The sequence below is a fragment of the Lutra lutra genome, chromosome 8 (assembly GCF_902655055.1).
Source record: "Lutra lutra chromosome 8, mLutLut1.2, whole genome shotgun sequence".
Taxonomy (NCBI): Eukaryota; Metazoa; Chordata; class Mammalia; order Carnivora; family Mustelidae; genus Lutra; species Lutra lutra.
Genome location: NC_062285.1, coordinates 88,702,418 through 88,722,221, shown reverse-complemented (window position 1 = coordinate 88,722,221; position 19,804 = coordinate 88,702,418). Strand labels below are relative to the sequence as shown.

General features: G+C 42.4%; 1 protein-coding gene across 2 annotated transcripts in view; it reads left to right on the top strand.

Moving 5' to 3' along the window:
• Window positions 1–19,335, top strand: part of BORCS5 (BLOC-1 related complex subunit 5) — a 101,985-nt gene extending 82,650 nt beyond the window's left edge. For both annotated transcript variants that reach the window (XM_047741789.1, XM_047741788.1), the window contains exon 4: window positions 18,617–19,335. In XM_047741789.1, coding sequence (XP_047597745.1) covers window positions 18,617–18,847 — 231 coding nt within the window. In that variant the 3' untranslated portion in view covers window positions 18,848–19,335. The remainder of the gene's footprint in view (window positions 1–18,616) is intronic.
• Window positions 19,336–19,804: the final 469 nt, after the last annotated feature.

Below are 19,804 nucleotides of genomic sequence, written 5' to 3'. Positions count from 1 at the left end.
CTTCCTCCCGTGGGGCTGGGAAAGAGATTGGTCAAAGTTAAATGAGTCGCTTACAGTGTTCCACCAAGAATCGGTATCTGAGGTGGCATTAGCATTCACTGTGAGCTCCTTCATGGGGATAACTGGCCAGGTGAGGCTGTTCTTTACACCTTGAACTGAATCTCCTTTAAATTTCAGCCTTGTTAGATTCCTGTTGCTGCTTTTAAACATACCCTCACACTGTTTTCTGTTTGCTTGACCTCAAATTATAAAATGGATTGGGAGTGTTTACTTAAAACTACAAATTTTGACAAGATCATTGAGATGTTGGGCTGCTTTTTGCTAACGTACCGGGGTATTTAAAAGGAAATTTTGTGTTGCCTTTCTATTTTACAAGTTACTTTGTTGTAAATTTCAGGTTGAGACCTTACAATATAATTATAGTTCTCCCCCATTCCTGTCCTTTGGGCAACCTTTCTTTTTGGTAAGAAATACAACTGGTCCCTCAGGTGGCAGGAAATGCAGATGGGGGATTGGGCTTACCCTGGTTTGTCTGGCTGTAAGGTACACCGTACAGTACTTCCTTGGGCCTGGCCCCACACTTCCTTTACACCAACACTGTCTTGCCAAAAGGCTGAAATCCTGGAAGAGGGCCCAATCTAGTTTATTACTTGCCTCTGGAAATGTAGGCTTGTATTTTTTGGCGAGGCAGGAGCAAAACCCAGTTCTTTGACTGCTCCAAGATTTAACTCCATTCTAATTCTGGATACTGACATATGAGCATGTGTGAACAGCAGCCCTATTTCCCCCCTAGTTTGCTTGCCCTAGACATGCCCCTAGACAGCTGGAGCTGCCAGCTTTTCTAGTACTAGCCGCATGAGCCAGCTCCTAGAGCCCCTGTCCCTCTCCATCCCGTAGGTCATTTCCAGTCTGCTGGAGTGGGCAGTGGTAGAGGCCCCTTTAGCTGCCTGTGGAATCCAGAGTAACTGCAGTCTGTAAGCTAGAGGGTAAACAGCAGTAAGGGCATGTGGGCTAGAAAACTGGAAGTAGGGCTGGGAAAAGCTATTCCCTGTCCTGTATCTCTTTCAGTGAAGAAAAACAAGGAATTTTAGCAAATGCAAATGTTGCTGCAGTGCTTGAAACAATGCCTGGCATGTGGTAAACATTTAGTAAATGTTTGTTAAATGAAGAACATAATACATTCTTCAGTTACTTCACCGTCTTTATCATAGTGCCTGAGAAGCTTCTTTATTCTGTTAGGGAAAATGTTTGAAGGTTGTATTAGGTAGGGTAGGCTAGATTGCAGCTATAAATAGATGAAGAAATGTGTAATGGCTCAAATGCAATAGAAATCTAGGTCTGTTTCTGGATGTTTCTGGATATTAGCTTGTGACTCTCCTCCCTTGTTCAGGGATTTAGGCTCCTCCCATCTTGTGGCTCCGCCATACCTAACCAAAGACCATGTTCTCATAGCACCAGGTTGGCAGAAGAGGAAAGAGAGTGGAATAACACAGATGGGAGATTCTGTAAGTGTCACACATCATTGTGGCTGGAACTCAACCACTTGGCTGCAGCTAACTTCAAAGGAGGCTGGGAAAGATCGTCTACATGCGTGCCCGGGGCTGTATTACATTTTGAGCTATACTTTGAACATATGTATCATCTTTCAGCTTATATTCCTAAAATGCATCTGTAGCCCAACTTTGAGATTCAGAAGGGCAAAATTTTATGATGAATTTCACTTGATGTAAGTCCTGTCAGTGAAAACCAGGTGATAGTTTGAAAACACTTCAGCTTTTCACATTAAGTGAAAAATCAGAACATAGCATTATACAGTCAATATGATTTCAGCTATGTTAAGTATCTTTTTAAAAAAAGATTCAAAGGAAACATGACCGTTAGTTGTGGTTGCCTGTTAATGATGAGATGATCGGTAGTATTTATTTTTAGCCTGCTTCATTCTATTTTCTGTACTTTACATATGTCTATCTTGAACATACATTTTTTTCCCCCAACTTGGAATACCTCCACTCTTTTTTTTTCCCCTGTGATGTATGAGTCTTATTAGGGTTCTGTCTCCCTGTGTGCAGAATTTTGACTCACTGAGATAAGAACATGCCTTTCAGAACTTTGTATGCGTGTGCCTTTACATGTCTGCTTCACTTATGAACTCCTTCAGCTCTTTGCCAGGCTCTGTTTTAGGTGTTGATGATATATCACTGAACAAAATAGAATTCTTTCCTCATAGAACCTTGTGTGTTTGGGGAAACAGACAATAAAGGTAAAAAAGTTTTTTTTTTTTTTAAAGTGTGTAAGATAAATGCTGAGAATGAAAATATAAGGCAAGAAAAGGGATTTGAAATGTCAGTGGTATGGAAATTATAGGTAGGGTGGGCCATGAACACCTTTCTAGAAAGGAACTTGTAAGATAAGATCTCCTGGCTAGTACAGAGTGAGCCAGGAGACTCTTCCTCAAAACTCTGTCTATACCTAAAATTTATCAAATTTTTACACAATATCTAAAATTCTTGTCCTTATTAACAATCTGCTGTCATACTTATCTAGATGTTCTGAAGTGGAGACTTACTGGCTATCCTCTGTTGTTAGTTGGGAGAACACTTGCAGATCCATATTTTAAAAATATCACTAATTCTTTCAGTGATTCTAAATCTTTACTAAATTCTAAATCTATACTAAGTCTTACAACGATTCCCAAAGGATGTTTCTAGGAGCTTGAGGCAACAGTTAACTTTTCTTTGCCCATATTGATAAACTATATTTTAAAGATTTATTTATTTTTGAGAGCGAGCACAAGCGCGACCAAGGGTTAGGGCCAGAGGGAGGGAGAGGGAGAGAAGCAGACTCCCCACTGAGCACAGAGCCCAACTGGGGCTCTGTCTCATGACCCTGAGATCATGACCTGAACTGAAATCAAGAATTGGATGCTTAACTGACTGAGATACCTGGGTGCCCTGACAAACTATATTTTAATATCATAAGCCTTTAGATGCCATCCTGGCATTATCCACAGTTCATGCTACACATGACTATAGAGAGCCTACTGCTTGTCCAAGGTCACATCAAACCATTAGAAATTGCTCCCATAGAAAGTTACAGTGACCCCGCCCCACAGCCTAGAGCAGGTGGGATCGTGAACAGGAAGGTACTCCACAGGACCACCAGGACGATGGGAGCTATGTAAGTGAAAAGATTATTTTAGGGAGTGAAAGACCCTTATCTCAAATGCAGCAATACCAGGAGGAAGTGATGTGACTCTGTAGAAGTATGAGTGTGAGTGGCACAATATCAGGAATGATCTCTCCTAACCCTAAGGCCCATCAGCCGTCCTCTTTTCATCCTTGCCAAGACCTGGAGTCTCCCTGTGAGCACTCCCTCCTCTGCCTTTTCATCTCAGAGCAATCCCAATTGTATTTACCCACGTCCACCACATTCCCACTGCCCTCTGATCTCTACTATTGCTCTGTGTCTTCTCCTCTGTCTTCCCTCCTGCTAGAGTCCACTCCCTGTCCCCACCGAGTGGATCTGGCAATTCCATCAGTATATGCCAACGGCCTGTGGATGCAGCACTCCTGGTTTCCCCTGGTCAGAAGGGCTCTCCTGTCTCATTCCTCCCCTTGTGCTTAGGCGGTGTCTGCTAGATGAATGTGTGTATTAAGCTGAGCTGTCACCTCGGCCTTCTGCATGGGTAATGCTGTGGCCCTCACGTGTCCTGGCAGTGTTTAGGGACACGCCCCGTGGCATCTGCTGAGCTGTGCCAAATTAGTACGTTCATATTCTCACATTCTTTCTTCAGATATTGTGTAGAGAATTTTGACAGTAAAATATTTATTTCCACATCACCTGGAAGGTCTGTTCTCTACTCTGAATCAAAAAAGGGACTGTGTTCATGGACGGTTGGGGTGCATACATGGAATTAGCACATGACCCAATTTGACATTGTTTTAGTCCCCTCAGCTCAGCTTTTAAATATTGACTATGTCAGTTAGGTTTATACAGACTTACCTTTATTTCCCTTTAGTCCTGGACACTGGGAAGGGGAGTCGGGGTTAGTGACATGGCTCCCAGATTTTCTTCACCATCCACCCACTCCATCTACCAGCACAACTTCCCCAGATTCTTTCTTGACATAGTAGTAATAGGAGTCCTAATAATGCAGATGTCACTTTTTACATGCGGACCGTGTGCTGGGTGTGGAAGGGGCATTTTATGTGCCCTGTCATCTACGTTGGACAGAAAAAGAAACTGAGGTTCAAAGACCTGAAAGTTAAACCGTTCAGGGTGACCCAGCTGGGTCTCAAACCCAGATCTAAGATCCATGGTTTTTCTACTGTTCTACTTTCTTTCTCTTCCATTCCTTATTCTAATACCTTGACTTCCCACCTCCTCTCAATGTTCATGTGCAGTGCTCATACACTTTCCCTAACCCGGGATTCCTTTACAGTATTCATAATTTCATTATATACTTTTACATTTCAAAAGCAATCCTGACAGGGTGCTTTTTAAAAAAAAAAAAAAAAAAACACCCTGAAGACCCCATATTTACAAATTTAAAATGCCACTCTGCCTTCTTGAGGCTAACTTTCCACACTATCTCCTGATCTCCCTTTTGAGAAGAAGGCCTTTTCCTGGGATCTGGGGTTACTGGTAATAGGGATGACAGGGAGAGGTATCAGCAGGGAAGCCGGAGATGAGACCTCTGCTGAGGGGCTTCATGCTCCACCCACTCCCACTCTGGGACTGCGGAAAGCGACTCTAACTAGCATGGAAGCAGAACAGAGACTTCTCCAGGAGGCAGTGTGTCTGTGTGCCCGAACTACTGTCTCATGTAGTCTACAGGGAAGGCTTTCCCAAGGGGAGGGAGAAGCGGTATTTCTGCCCTGAACTTTTATTTTTACCCTGATCTTTTTTTCTTCACTTGCTTCTTTCAGAGGCCCTCTCTAGCCCTTTTCTGAGAGATGGGGAGGGAAGGGGTAATCAGCTGGACTTTCTCCTGCTTACCGTTGGACACTGCCTGAAGGCTTTGCGATTTCTCTCCTACCTTTCCTCCTAGGCCTAACACAGAGGGTAAGAAGGCATTAGGGGAAGTTGGTCACTTTATAAAATGACTGTTGGAACAAAGTGATGCAATTCAAATTCCTGAGGTCCTGGTATGTCTTAATTCTCTTGAAGGCCCAAATAAAATGTGTTTCTTTTAGGAGACATTTAGATACATTGTTTGAAAAAAGGAAACAGGGTCACTTCAAAATGTCCATTATGTGGTAATCAATGCTGTTCAGCCTGCGTTGTAATTAATGAAAACATTGGTGACAGTCTGCCCATTGTTTGTTCCTTTCGCAACAGGAAATGACAGACTAATAAGGACCCCGGGAAGGTTTACGTAACTCCAGAAGGAAATAGAAACTGTGCACAGTTTTGACTGATACGCTCCTAATTGCAAACATAGGCCACCTGAGCAGGTTCCTATTCCTAACGGACTTAGAGATGTTGGATTTGACTTTGACGTCTATTTAAAACAGATTTGGGGGTTCTTTATGGATGGAAATGGTGACTTGAAAAACTTTCAAGTTACAGTTTTCACACAGTTTAATTCACTTGACAAGATAGAACTAACTGGAAAAGGAAATGTCGCTGGCCAGCCATCATTCCTTGCTGTGGTTGACAGTGAGCAGGAGATGTGGAACCCAGCCTGGCTCGGGCAGTCCCTGCTGGGTGGGCTTCCCACTAAGGATTCATTTTCATTTCAGGTTTTGATTTTGGTAGATCTTGTAGATTGAGATTTGCCAGAGAGGAGTTTCTCTTCTTGTCTGATTTATAGATCAAAGGTATGGCATGAGAGTAAATGGCAAAAGTTTACTTTTATAAGCTGTCACTGCAAACTGTTGTGTTCAGAAACAGGATTGCATCAAAGTGTCCAATTTGTGGTAATTGGTGCCATTTAGGCCATGGTGTAATTAATGAAAATATCTTCCCATTGCGTCCATTGTGCCGGAGGGAGGCATCCGAGAGAAGATTGCCCCAGAGAGCTCCCAAATCCTCTGTGGGAATGATGATCAGGAGGAGGGTCAGAAATCCAAGAAAACACATAGTTGACCCAGAAAAGTTTTTGTGGCAGCCTTGCACACAATAACCTTCATAATCTGAATCCCCAGTAGAGGACAAGTGGTGAAGATGTGGTAGGGATAAAAGATGGAGGGTTGGTCAGAACGGGCCAAACTGGTGGCAAGGGGCACTCAACTCGATTCTTTGAAGTGGAGATGACTACTCATGAGAGGCAAAGACAAAATCAGGTGGTAACTGATGGACGAAAGCTAGAAAAACTAAGCCCTAGCACCAGGACCTGAGATTAAAAGAAAGATCTTAAGAAGAAAGTGCCTTCACTGTTGGGAGAATGCAAGCTGGGGCAGCAACTCTGAAAAATGGCATGGAGGTTCCTCAGAAAGTGAAAAACAGAGCTATGCTATGACTTAGCAATCGCACTGCTAGGTATTTACCAAAGAATGTGAAAATACTAATTCAGAGGGATACATGCACCCCAATGTTTATAGCAACATTATCTACACCAGCCAAATTATGGAAACAGCCCAGGTGTCCATCAACTGATGAACGGATAAAGAAGATGTGATATATATATAATGGAATATTACTCAGCCATAAAAAAAACAAATGCCATTTGCAACAACATGGATGGAGCTAGAGAGTATTATGTTAAGTGAAATAAATCAGAGAAAGACAAATACCATATGATTTCCCTCATGTAGAATTTAAATAACAAAACAAAAGAGTAAAGGCAGGGGTGAGAAAAAGGCAAAGCAAGAAACAAACTCCTAACATCGAGAACAAACTGATAGTAATCAGAGGGGATGTGGGAGGGGTGGGTTAAATGGATGATGGGGATTAAGGAGGGCACTGGGGGTGAGCACCCCATGTTGTACGTAAGTGCTGAATCACTATATTGTAAGCCTGAAACTAATGTAACACTGTATGTTAACTAACTGGAATTTAAATGAAAACTTTAAATTTTATTTAAATTAAAAGAAGAAGGTGCCTCTAGTCAGGAGTGAGATTAATAATGTGCCATTAAGGGGTCAGTTTAAGAACAAACAAGGAAGGTTCTGGGAGATTGCTGAGAGCTCGACTTAAAGGTACCTCTCACTCTATTGTAGTGGTGCAGTTCAGTGGTTGTTAGTATGTTCACAAAGTTGTTCACATAAAGCTACTGTCTAATTTCAGAATATTTTATCACCCACGTAAGCTAGTGGTCACTCCCCATCCCTCATTCTCCTGTTTCCTGCCAGCAGCTAGTCTCTGCCTTCTGCCTTTACGGATTGCCTGTTCTGGACATCTCATATACACGGAATCATAAAATATGTGGCCTTTTATGTGGCCTTTCATGTCTGGCTTCTTTCACTTAACACGCTGTTTTCAAGGCTCATCTCTTGTCACTTAGATCAGTATTGCCTGCCTTTTTGTAGCTCAATCCTATTCTACTGTAGGGATATACATTTTGTGTATCCATTCATCCACGGATGGACATGTGGGTTGTTTCTGCTTTTTGTCTGCACAGTGTTGCCGTGAACCTTTGTGTGCGAGTTTTTGCATGCACATCTGTTGTAGTTGCCTTGCGCATTTACCTAGGAGTGAAATTGCTGGAGTCTCTGGTACTTCTGTATTGAACTTTTGGAGAAACTGCCAAACTGTTTTTGAAGCAGTGCACCATTTTACGTCCCCCTTGGCAGTGCCTGAGGATTTTAGTTTCTCCACATCCTCACTATTGTCTGTCATTTTATTTTCGCCATCTTAGTGAGTGTGAAGTAGTATCTCTTTGTGGTTTTGATTTCCAATTCCCTGATGACTAATGATGTTGAACATCTTTTCATGTACTTCTTGGCCATGTGTTTATCTTTGGAGAAATGAATTTGCAACAGCAAATTCTGCCCTTGGAATAGTACTGATTTATATGGCTATTCTAATGCTCTCTAATCAGGGGAATTGATAGTTTTGGTACTTAGAATTTGTAGAAAGGTGAAGCTTTTTGTAAAACACTGAAGCATTTCCAAAGAAGGATGTCTGTCCAAAGGAAATACAAAGCTGGGGCTAGATTTGGAATATGGGATGAGGGGCAGCCGGCCCTTGGTTAGCTGCCTCAGCCCTTCATGGCCTCTGCTTCCCACCCCCATAGTCCTAAATTGATCTCCTTGGGAAGCAGGAACTTAAATGTAGAATGAACACAAAGAAAGTGAACTATTTATTGAGACCAAATAAAAGTTGACCTTGACACCTAAGTTAACTGAGAGACATCATTACCTTAAAAACTGAACTGTAAACTTTTTTTTTTTTTTAAGATTTTTAAATTTATTTGACAGAGAGCACTAGTAGGCAGAGAGTCAGGCAGAGAGAGAGAGGAGGAAGCAGGCTCCCTGCCAAAGCAGAGAGCCCGATGCGGGGCTCGATCCCAGGACCCCGGGATCACGACCTGAGCCGAAGGCAGCGGCTCAACCCACTGAGCCATCCATGCGCCCCCTGAACTGTATTTTTAAAGGGTGGGAAAGACATGACTTTTTTTAATGTCTCATTGAGTTCTTAAGCAGTCTTTATATTTTAAAGATTTTATTTTATTTATTTGAGAGACAGAGCAAGAGAGAGCACAAGTGGGAATGAAAGGGAGAAGCAGGCTCCTCACTGAGCAGGGAGCTGATTTAGGTCTCCATCCCAGGACCCTGCGATCATGACCTGAGCTGAAGGCAGACGCTTAGCTGACTGAGCGATCCAGGCCACCCTTAAGCAGTCTTTTAAAACATTTTTTTTTTTTAAACTTAAGTCACTAAAAGCTGGGAAAACAAGAGTCTGTTGATCATATAAACTTGAATTTTGTTAACTGTGGTACACAATTTACTAATTTTTCTTCTGATCTGTGAAAAAGTCATTAAACTACTTTTGATCTTCTTGCACATAATCTACAATTAAGATTTTAAGAATTTAGAAGATGTACAGTATCTTTTGAAGCCCTTACTGTATTATATATCTAACTTAAAACTATAGGCCTTTTTAGTGTGTACCACTACTTTGAAAAGATTACCCTTACTTTGAAAAGGAAGTTACATTGAGCATCTCAATATCTTACATAAGATGACTGACCTGTGCGAAACCAGGATCAAAGCTTATTTTATCAGGAAAATTTTTTAAAGATTTTATTTTTTCTACACCCAGTGTGGGGCTCGAAACCACAACCCAGGACCAAGAGTTGCACAGTCCACCAACTGAGCAGGCCAGGGCACCCCATCAGGAAATTTTATGTAACAAAATTTTTGAAGGAATGGACTCCTGTTGGAGAAGCTCTCCTGCTTGCTTTCAAAATATTTTTTAAAAATATATATAGATGCATATACACCTATATATTTTTTATACCTGTTTATTTTACCATAAACAGTGGTAGGAGTTACTCATTCTCATGGCAGAACATATAAATCAAAAACACACAGAAGGACTTTTAGGTAAATAATGATTTTAGTTATTATATAGTGTGAAATATTTCTGTCAGGAAACTACAAGATGAGTAATGTGACTCTGTTTTAAGTTTTTCAGTAGCAAGAATTTGGAACAAAAATAAAACAAGTCAGCAAAAAACACAATGGTAAATTGTCATCTGAGTGATTGTGTAAGCCTTGAAGATAGTTAATGTACGAGAGCGATGAGGCAGAACAGTAAGTTCTCCCACCGTTACAACAAAGATATATTGTGTCTATTGGATACCTCAAAATATTTTTTTGCCTGCCCCTATTTACTAAATCTCTTTTTTTTTATCTTTTTTTTTTTTTTAAGATTTATTTATTTGACAGAGATCACAAGTAGGCAGAGAGGCAGGCAAAGACAGAGGGGGAAGCAGGCTCCCTGCTGAGCAGAGAGCCCGATGCGGGGCTCGATCCCAGGACCCTGGGATCATGACCTGAGCTGAAGGCAGAGGGTTAACCCACTGAGCCACCCAGGTGCCCCTTTACTAAATTTCTTACCCTGTTTTTCCATTTGTCATGAAAAGGAGTTTTTAGACACAGTTTCTATTTCAATTCATATATATGTTATAATTTATGGTGCTCTGTTTTTCTGGGGGCTATTATAGGCTTTTTGTACAAGTTATCTCATTATTCCTCACATCAGCCTTCTGAAATAGGTACTGTCATTATGCCCAATTTAAGTGTGAGGAAGCTAAGGCTCAAACAGTGTAAGTGGCTGGTTCAATCACAAAGATAGGGGTGTCTGGCTGGCTTAGTAGACCCTGAGACTCTTGATCTTGGGCTCATGAGTTGAAGCCCCATGGTGGGCATGGAGATTACTTTAAAAGAAAACAAAAGTTACAAAGGTAATCAGTCATATGCAGAACCAAGATTTTTTTTTTTGTCCATGTTTTATTTTATATTTATTCAGGAGTTATTTTATTATTGGTAAGCTCTTTTTTCCCCCCATTTTATTTTCAGTGTTAGAAAATTCATTGTTTATGTACCACACCCCAGTGCTCCATGCAATACGTGCCCTCCTTAATAGCCACCACCAGGCTCACCTATCACCCCAACCCCTCCCCTCCAAAACCTTCAGTTTGTTTCTCAGAGTCCACAGTCCCTCATGGTGTCTCTCCCTCCAATTTCCCCTAACTCACTTCTCCTCTCCATCTCCCCATGTCCTCTGTGTTATTCCCTATGCTTCACAAGTAAGTGAAACCATATGATACTTGACTCTCTGCTTGACCTACTCCACTCAGCATCTCTTCCAGTCCCGTCCATGTTGATACAAAGGTTGGGTATTCATCCCTTCTGATGGAGGCATAATACTTGATAGTATATATGCACCACCTTCTTTATCCATTCATCCATTGAAGGGCATCTTGGTTCTTTCCATAGTTTGGCGACTGTGGCCATTGCTGCTATTAACATTGGGGTACAAATGGCCCTTCTTTTGACCCCATCTGTATCTTTGGGGTAAAGACCAGTAGTGCAATTGCAGGGTCATAGGGTAGCTCTATTTTTAGTTTCTTGAGGAATCTCCACACTGTTTTCCAAAGTGTCTGCACCAACTTGCATTCCCACCAACAGTGTAAGAGGGTTCCCCTTACTCCACGTCCTCTCCAACACTTGTTGTTTACTGTCTTGTTGATTTTGGCCATTCTAACTGGTGGAAGGTGTTATCTCAGTGTGGTTTTGATCTGAATCTCCCTTATGGCTAGTGATGATGAACATTTTTTCATGTGTCTATTAGCCATTTGTATGTCTTCTTTGGAGAAGTGTCTGTTCATGTCTTCTGGCCATTTTTTGACGTGATTATCTGTTTTTTCTGAGTGTTGAGTTTGAGGAGTTCTTTATAGATCTTGGATATCAGCCCTTTGTAGTATCATTTGTGAATATCTTCTCCCATTCCGTGGGTTGCCTCTTTGTTATGTTGACTGTTTACTTTGCTGTGCAGAAGTTTTTGATCTTGATGAAGTCCCAGAAGTTCACTTTCGCTTTTATTTCCTTTGCCTTTGGAGACATATCTTGAAAGAAGTTGCTGTGGCCCGGGATTTTGACCCAGTTCTGATGCCACCCTCTTCATCTGCAAGCTGTATATAGTTTGTTATGAATCTCGAATGATTACTCAGCCTCACCTTAATTTTTTGTTTATTGTGTTGCTCCCATAGAAGGCTGGTCCTCTCAGAGTGACTCTCACTCAGTTTGAGCTTAGGAATGCCTTCAGATATCTACATAGGTCATTTGGAGGGTCTGAACAGTAAGTTCACAGCTGAGGTAAAAACCTAAACCTCTGGCTAAACCTTTGGGAAGTGGACTACTGAGAATTTAAGCCAGTGGGTCTGAAAGCAATGGAGTCTGCCACTCCAGCTCAGTCAAGACAGAAGTTCCCATGAAACTTCTCCCTGAGGTTTGATGTGCAGTGTTATGAATAGCCACTTCTCATTTGGCAGCAGTAAATATTTAGAGACAAGGAATGGGATTTAGGATAGTCTTGGACATGAGCTAGAAGCCTCCAGAGTGATTTAAGAACTGACTAGAATTTTTTCCCTGCCACACTGTGTCAGAGCTTCAGCAAGGGAGTTCTATTGAGACAACTGTTTGGTTAGCATCTAGTCACTGTTTTTGTTCCTGTTCCTTTTTTTTTTTTTTTTAAAGATTTTAAGTAATCTCTACATCCAATGTGGGGCTTAAACTCACAACCCTGAGATCAAGAGTTGCATGTTCAACCGAGACCGCAGGGCAGCCCAATTTTTCCCTTGAACTGTAGTCCAGTTTACTTAATAGTGCCCATAGGTGCAATCCTCAGACAAGTTTTATATACTTTGTTGTATATACAGACAAGTTGTATATACTTTGAATTCTTTGTCTCAAGAGGGTCAGATTCCATGTCCAGATGATCTCCTGGAGGATTCTTCACTGACCCCTTCTCCCCTACCTTTCTTTTTAATAAACTCAGTTCATATCCAAATAATCAATTGGAGGCTTACTTTCCTGGAGGGGGTCTTAATTCTCCTTTTAACTATCTTAAAAGCTGTTTTTTCCCCTTAGAAAATCACTTAGTGTTTTATTTATTTTTGTTTTAAAGATTTTATTTACTTATTTGACAGAGAAATAGAGAGCACAAGTGGGCAGAGCAGCAGGCAGAGCGAGAGGGAGAAGCAGGCTCTCTGCTGAGAAGGGAGCCTGATGTGGGGCTTGATCCCAGGACCCCTGGGATCATGACCTGAGCTGAAGACAGCCGCTTAACTGACTGAGCCACCCAGGCGCCCTCAGTTAGTTTTAGTGAGACAGAAGCCCCAGGGCAGTACTCTTAAAAATATCCCAAATTTGAATTTTTTTTTTTCTTTCTTTCTTTTTCCAAAGATTTTTTTTTTTTTTTTTTTTTTTTTTTTTTTTTTTTTGAGAGAGTGAGCATAGGGCAGGAGCAGAGAGTGGCAGAGGGAGAGAGGATCTCAGACTCCCCACTGAGTGCCAAGCCTGACAAGGCAGGGCTCGATCTCAAACCCTGAGATCATGACCTGAGCAGAAATCAAGAGTCAGATGGTCAACCAACTAAGCCACCCAGGTGCCCCTGGATTTTTTTCTTAATATTGGGTTGTAATAATTCTTTACTTATTCTGGATGTCTATTATCAGACATACGTATTGTAAATATTTTCATTCAGTCTGTGGCTTGACTTTTCATTTTCTTCATGGTATCTAAGAAAAGTTTTAAATTTTGATTAAGATTCTTTGCCTACTCCAGATGGCAAAGGTTATTCTCCTGTTTTCTTTTTAGAGGTTTTATAGTTTTAGCTATTATGTTTAGGACTGTGATCCATTTCATGGTACTTTTTGTGTATGGCTTTAAGTGTAGGGGTGCAGATTTGTTTTTTTCCATATAGATATCTAGTTGTTCTAACACAAATTATTGAAAAACTTTACCTTCCCCACTGAATTATCTTGGAACCTTTGTTGAAAAAAAAAAAAAATAGTTGACTACATATGTTTAGACCTATTTCTGTACTCTCCATTCAGCTTCATTGATCTGTGTGTTTGTCTCTATGCTAATATCACACTATCCTGATTATTGTAGCTTTATACTGTCTTGAAATCAAATACTGTAAGTCTTCAAACTTTGGGTTTTTTTCAAATTCTTTTGGCCATTTTATGTACCCAGAATCAGTTTATCCAATCCCTGTGAGAAATTCCTTCTAGAATTTTGATTCAGATTGCAGTTGACTCTTGGCAAGAATTGATATCTTAATGATATTGAATCTTCCAATCCATGAAAATGGTATGCTTACCATTTTCTGAGATCACCTTTAATTTTTCACAGCAGAGTTTTGTATTATCAGTGTATAGGTCTTGTAGATATTTTTTTTTAAAGATTTTATTTATTTATTTGTCAGAGAGAGAGAGGGAGAGAGAGCAAGCACAGGCAGACAGAATGGCAGGCAGAGGCAGAGGAAGAAGCAGGCTCCCTGATGAGCAAGGAGCCCGATGTGGGACTCAATCCCAGGACGCTGGGATCATGACCTGAGCTGAAGGCAGCTGCTTAACCAACTGAGCCACCCAGGCGTCCCGGTCTTGTAGATATTTTGTTGAATTTTCCCCTAAGTAATTGTTCAATGCAATTGTAAATAGTGTTTTTAAATTATATTGTCTAGTTGTTCATTGCAAGTATATAGAAATATCAGTTTTTGTATATTGACCATGTATCTTGCAACCTTGCTAATAAACTCACTTGTTAGTTTTATTAGTTTTTGGTAGAGTTCTTAAGATTTTTCCAAATACATGGTCATATCATCTACAGATGAGACCCTTTTATATATTCCTCTCTAGTTCCTGTGCCTTTTATTTCCTTATATTGATTTATTGCACTGGCTAAGACTTCTAGTACAGTGTTGAATAGAAGTGATGAGAGTAGACATCCTTGCCTTGTTCCCGATTAGAGAGAAAAGTATCCTTTATCATTGTGATGTTAGCTATAGGTTTTACATAAATGCCTTTTATTATTAGGTTGAGGAAGTTTTCAGATTTTCAAAATTTTTCATAAATGAATTTGTCGAATGGTTTTTCTGCATGATTATATAATTTTTAACCTTTATTCTGTTGACATGGCAAATTACTTTGTTTCTTAGATGCTGAAAAGGCTTGCATCTTTGAGATAAACCTCACTTGGTTATGATGCATCATTGCTGGGTTTGATTTGCTAATATTTTGGATGTTTCTAACAGTGGACTGCCCAGATGAGCAAATAGGCTGTACTGTCCGAATAAGGTATTTGAAACAAGTTTGAGCACATTCTACAGATAAGTGATGTCTTAGTAAAGCCTGTAGTACACTGACAAATAATTTCACCTTCTGTTTTACTTGTCCTTTGAAGTCTCCTGCCATCAGAGACAGTATATGCATATGTAGGGCAACATAATGAGGTATGAATTTCAGAATAAACAGTGAGTTCCTTGATGGCAGGGAATTTATCTCATTCATTTCTACCAGGAGAAGATTAAATTCAAGTGGTGTTACAGAGGTCCAAAATCACAATGGTTTATACAGAATGGAAATTTCTTTTTCTATCACAGGCCTGGTACTACTATCAGCCACAAAAGTCCTCATAGACCTAGTCTTCTAGCTCACTGCTCTACCAACCCTAGGATGTGACCTTACTTATTCTCGTGGTCTAAGGGGGCTGCATCTGCATTCCTACAGGAGCAGAGTGAGGGAAGGGATGAAGGAGCAGGAGCAGGGTGTATGCCAGCTGAGTTTTAAGGAAGATACCAGAAGCTGCCCTGAGAGACTTCCACATATATGTACCACTGACTAGAACTTAGTCATGTGGTAATAGCAAGGCGTGGGTTTTGAGGCAAGGGTTGTGGAAAATAAGCAGTCATTCTCTGTCTGTTGGAAAACCTAAGTTTTTTTCACTTACATGGTTTTCTGAAAGTTCCTGAAACAAAGTTATTTGCATTATTTTCCTTTCTGGGCCTGTTTTCTGGAAGAACCAAGATAACATTAACAAAGACAGTGGAAAAGAAAAGTTATGTTAACGTACAGTAAGCTGTGTGGGGTACAGATAGTGTGGTTCTCAGTATCTCTGTCCCCAGGACCTTGCAGATGGCACACCGTAGTACCAGCATAGGTCTGTTGACTGTCTATATTATATATCTGCTTCCTCATTAGAATCTTTGCACCAAAAATAGAAATAGGAAAGGTGAATAAGGATATGTTCCAGATGGTCAAAATGGTAAGATTCGGAATTGCATTAGATGCTGCCTTACTGCCTTAAAGTCGGGTGTGCAGGGGAAAATCTGCGCACACGGGTGCAAGCAGGAGGTGTGAAGGAGCAGCTGCGGTGGTGACTCAAGAGAGCAAAGGGCAGGGATGTGAGAAAAAGGCATCACTCGTTATGTTACACTTCCCCAGATTTTAAAGTCTTACTTGCACCCACGCAAGACTTTCCTGGCAGCAGTCAGAAGGGCAAAAGGTTTAAAAGGCAATGTCTCCATCATGTGATTCGATGTGCTTTAATGCCGTGCTATGGACCAACTAGAATGGCATGCCCAATAATGGTATGCTCTCTTGCTCGGGGAATACAGCTGAAAGGAAGATGCTAGACTGAGGAGGTCTCTGTTCTAGTTTTGCTTCTGTCACCGTGAGACCTCACAGGTCACTCAGCTTGAGGTTTCCTCCTCTGTGGTTTTTTCCTCCATGGACTGTCAGGGAATTGACTCTCAAGAGACATACTGTCCATATGTGTCAACAGTGTGCTCAAATTATGTGTGCTCACCCAGGCACTAAACATGGAGTGGCTTGGACAAAAGCTCTGGATACATCAGACATGGGCCCCAGTCGGATGTGGAAATGTGTGGGCAACTATATGTCATTGGAACAAATGCCACTGTCTGGTCAAGTATACATCAGGAGGGAAGTGGTTGATTGCCAAGGACCTAAGACAAGACAAGTTAGAGCCTTGAAGGACATTTCACATAAACTTCACAGGTGTTTGTCTGGTCTGGTAGAGTTGGGTGTGGGGAGCACAGAAGCGCCCAAGCCAAGTGAAATGGGATAACTCAAAATGGTGCCGAATGCTGGAGCTGGTGGTTTCGTGAGCTCTGCTGGTTCTTATGAAGAGTCCGGCAAGCTCCCAAGTCACCACTGTCTTTTGGAAGGCGGAACGTTTCTAGATGCGGGCCTGAATTGCCATTCTGAAAAGGCCCAGTGGTTGATTCTTAGAAATGCTATAATTTACTGGCCCACTACCTGAAAGTGCTGGAATGACTGAACAGGGTTGCAGAGAACCATCTGAGGGTATAAACTGCTTCCACAGTGTTGGGAGGTGGTGGTTTCCTTCCCTTGCTCTTCTCCCACAAGCTGTGTGGGTTTTTTTGTTGTTTTTTTTTTGTTGTTGTTTTTTTTTTTTGTCCCCTGAGCATTTCAGAACAAGTGACGAAAGAACCAGCATAGAACAAACAAGCATGAAATTCTTCTAACACCTCCTTTACTCACCATCCTTCTCACCGTCCCCCCCCCAACACACACACACACACACACACACACACACACACGGTATAAAAATAGAACTGGTTATTTTTCATGGGGCTGGCTTTGGTTTCCTCCTGTTTGTTTCATTTGGTGTTGTGTTTTGTTTTGTTTTGTTTTGTTAGAGGGAGGGGAGGGGCAGAGGGAGAGGAAAAATGAGAATCTCAAGCAGGCTTCAAGCCCGGCACAGAGCCCAGTGTAGGGTTCAGTCTCACAACCTTGAGATCATGACCTGAGTTGAAACCAAGAGTGGATGCTTAACTGACTGAGCCACCAGGAGCCCTGTGATTTGGTTTTTATCCACCATTTCCAGAGGCTCTGGTAGCATGTATTGGGTGCCTGAGCTTTGCTTGGGGCTGGGGGTTGGGTAGGGTCGTGCTCCTGGAGTGGACAAGAACGGGGGCTGATACAGCATTTGAACTCAATTTAAGGGTAGAAATTGGAGTCTTGGTAGTTTGTTTCTTCCCTACACAGGAGGGGTGGGTATAGCCACCTGACAGGCTTTAAGTACCCTCCCCTTATTTTTATCCAGGCGATAGTTTCCAAAAAACTCCCCCAGGGGAAGAAAATAGTCACAAAAGGGGAGCACAGAGCCTTATAACATTTGTTTAACCAGGGGAGAGAGTGCAAGGAGCGGTTTGCCTCACAGCAGTGTGGTGAATGATGTGGACTTGCGCCTTGGCTGTCAAAGAAAGCCAGCCCTTTCCCTGCACTTGTCCCCAGGGGCCGCCAGCCCGCAGCCATTCAAGGAAGATGGGGAGGAATGACACCTGTGTTGTGAAGCTCCTCTGAGCCATGCCAGGTCCTGTGCTGGGTGTGTGCTCTCACTCTGTCCTCACAGTTGGGGAATCATTTCCCTGGTTTGTTATTTTTTTAAGATTTTATTTATTGAGGGGAGCCTGGGTGGCTCAGTCATTAAGTCTCTGCCTTTAGCTCAGGTCATGATCCTGGGGTCCAGGGATCGAGCCCCAAATCGGGCTCCCTGCTCAGTGGGAAGCCTGCTTCTCCCTCTCCGCTGGCTTGTGTTCCCTCTCTCACTGTCTCTCTCTCTGTCAAATAAATAAAATCTTTAAAAAAAAATAAAAAGATTTATTAGAGCATGAACAGGAGGAGCGGCAGCAGGAGAGGAAGAAGCAGACTCTCCCCACTGAGCAGGGAGCCGGAGGCTGGATTCTAGGACCCCAAGATCATGACCTGAGCTGAAGGCAGACGCTTAACCATCTGCCATCTGAGTGACCCAGGCTCCCTGAGTTCTCTGTTTTTTGGAGATGTGCAAAAAAGGTAAGTATTATCAACCCCAGTGGCAGAGCCACCTTGAAATTCTGGTCTAATTTCCAAGCCCAGGATTCTTTATGTAGAGATAGAGAAAAAAAATCTGAGGGTTTCCACAAGGTGTCAGTGTCTCAGAGACTTCTGCAGAGGTGACCATGGGGCAGCAGGTGAAGAGGGGTGGTCAGAGGGAGATCTTCCATCGCCAGCACTTCCTGTAAGCGGACCAGCCTCCATTTGGCCTCAGGGACTCCTGCTGGATACCTGGTCCCCTGGAGAGGACTTGGTTCAACTAGGTTTAATGCGTTTCCTTCTTTTCTCCCTCTGCAGATGGATTTGTCTGTGGAGACGCTCTTCAGCTTCATGCAGGAGCGCCAGAAGAGATACGCCAAATACGCAGAGCAGATCCAGAAAGTCAACGAGATGTCAGCCATCCTCCGCCGCATCCAGATGGGCATTGACCAGACGGTGCCCCTGATGGAGCGGCTCAACAGCTTGCTGCCGGAGAGCGAACGCTTGGAACCCTTCAGCATGAAACCAGAGAGGGAGCTCAAGCTCTAGGGCTGCCACTCCCCTCTGGCCGGCTGGGCGCTTGCTCTCTGGTGACAGAGCCAGTCACTGCCCCTGGGGCCCGAGGCCCAGGAGCTGACTGGATCCTAAAGCCACGTGGAAGCTCTGGGACTCTGGGAAGGGGTGTGTAGCGGTCCGGCTGGCCTGAAAATCTGATCCTGCGCCACCTACCCCTTTCCTTGATGCGTTTTTCCCCTTGGCAAAATGAACCAAACTCATTCTCGGTGCTAACCGAATTTGGAGTATCTGAATTATTAGAAATTTCTTGCAGAACTCTATGTCGGGAATTTTTTATTTTGTTTAGATTTTCTTTTTTTAATTGAGAGTGTATATTGTCAAGTCTAGCTTGCAGAGTGAAAATGTGGAGAGAAGGGGAGAAATGGTTTAAGAAGCTCTGTGTCCTCAAGGCCTTCATGAAATTTTACTCAGTAGGCTTTCTGGGTTATGAATTGTAAACATAAAGAACTAATTTAATCCAAGTCTCGGTGTTGTTACTGTTCCTGCCCTGTTGACATCATGTCAGGTCTTTATCTGGGGCACCCTGTTCCTGCCGCGGTAGAACACTGGTATTTTTGTTGTGTGCTGGGTTATGGTGTCCCTTGTGTGTCGTGATTGGAGACTGAGGACTTCCTTTGAACACCCTCATTGGGTTCATCTCCCACTGATAACTGGTTTCCGTAATGCACACGTGGTTTAGGTTTCCTCACAGTACATCAGCACTGGCAAGACTCCAGTTTCTGTGACAAGGTTTTAACCCATACTGATTTTACTAGCCTGGTAAACCTCCGGCGTGGTCAGGCTTTGAAATGCCTGCAGCAGGCGTGTGTCGAGCCCACTTGCTCTGCCTGACGTTGTGCTCTGACTACAAACAGGCCTCTGGGGTCCCGGCCCTCCTTTTCTTCAGAGAGGAAACTCACAGTGCTGCTGAGCTTCTGTGGAAGTTTAGGA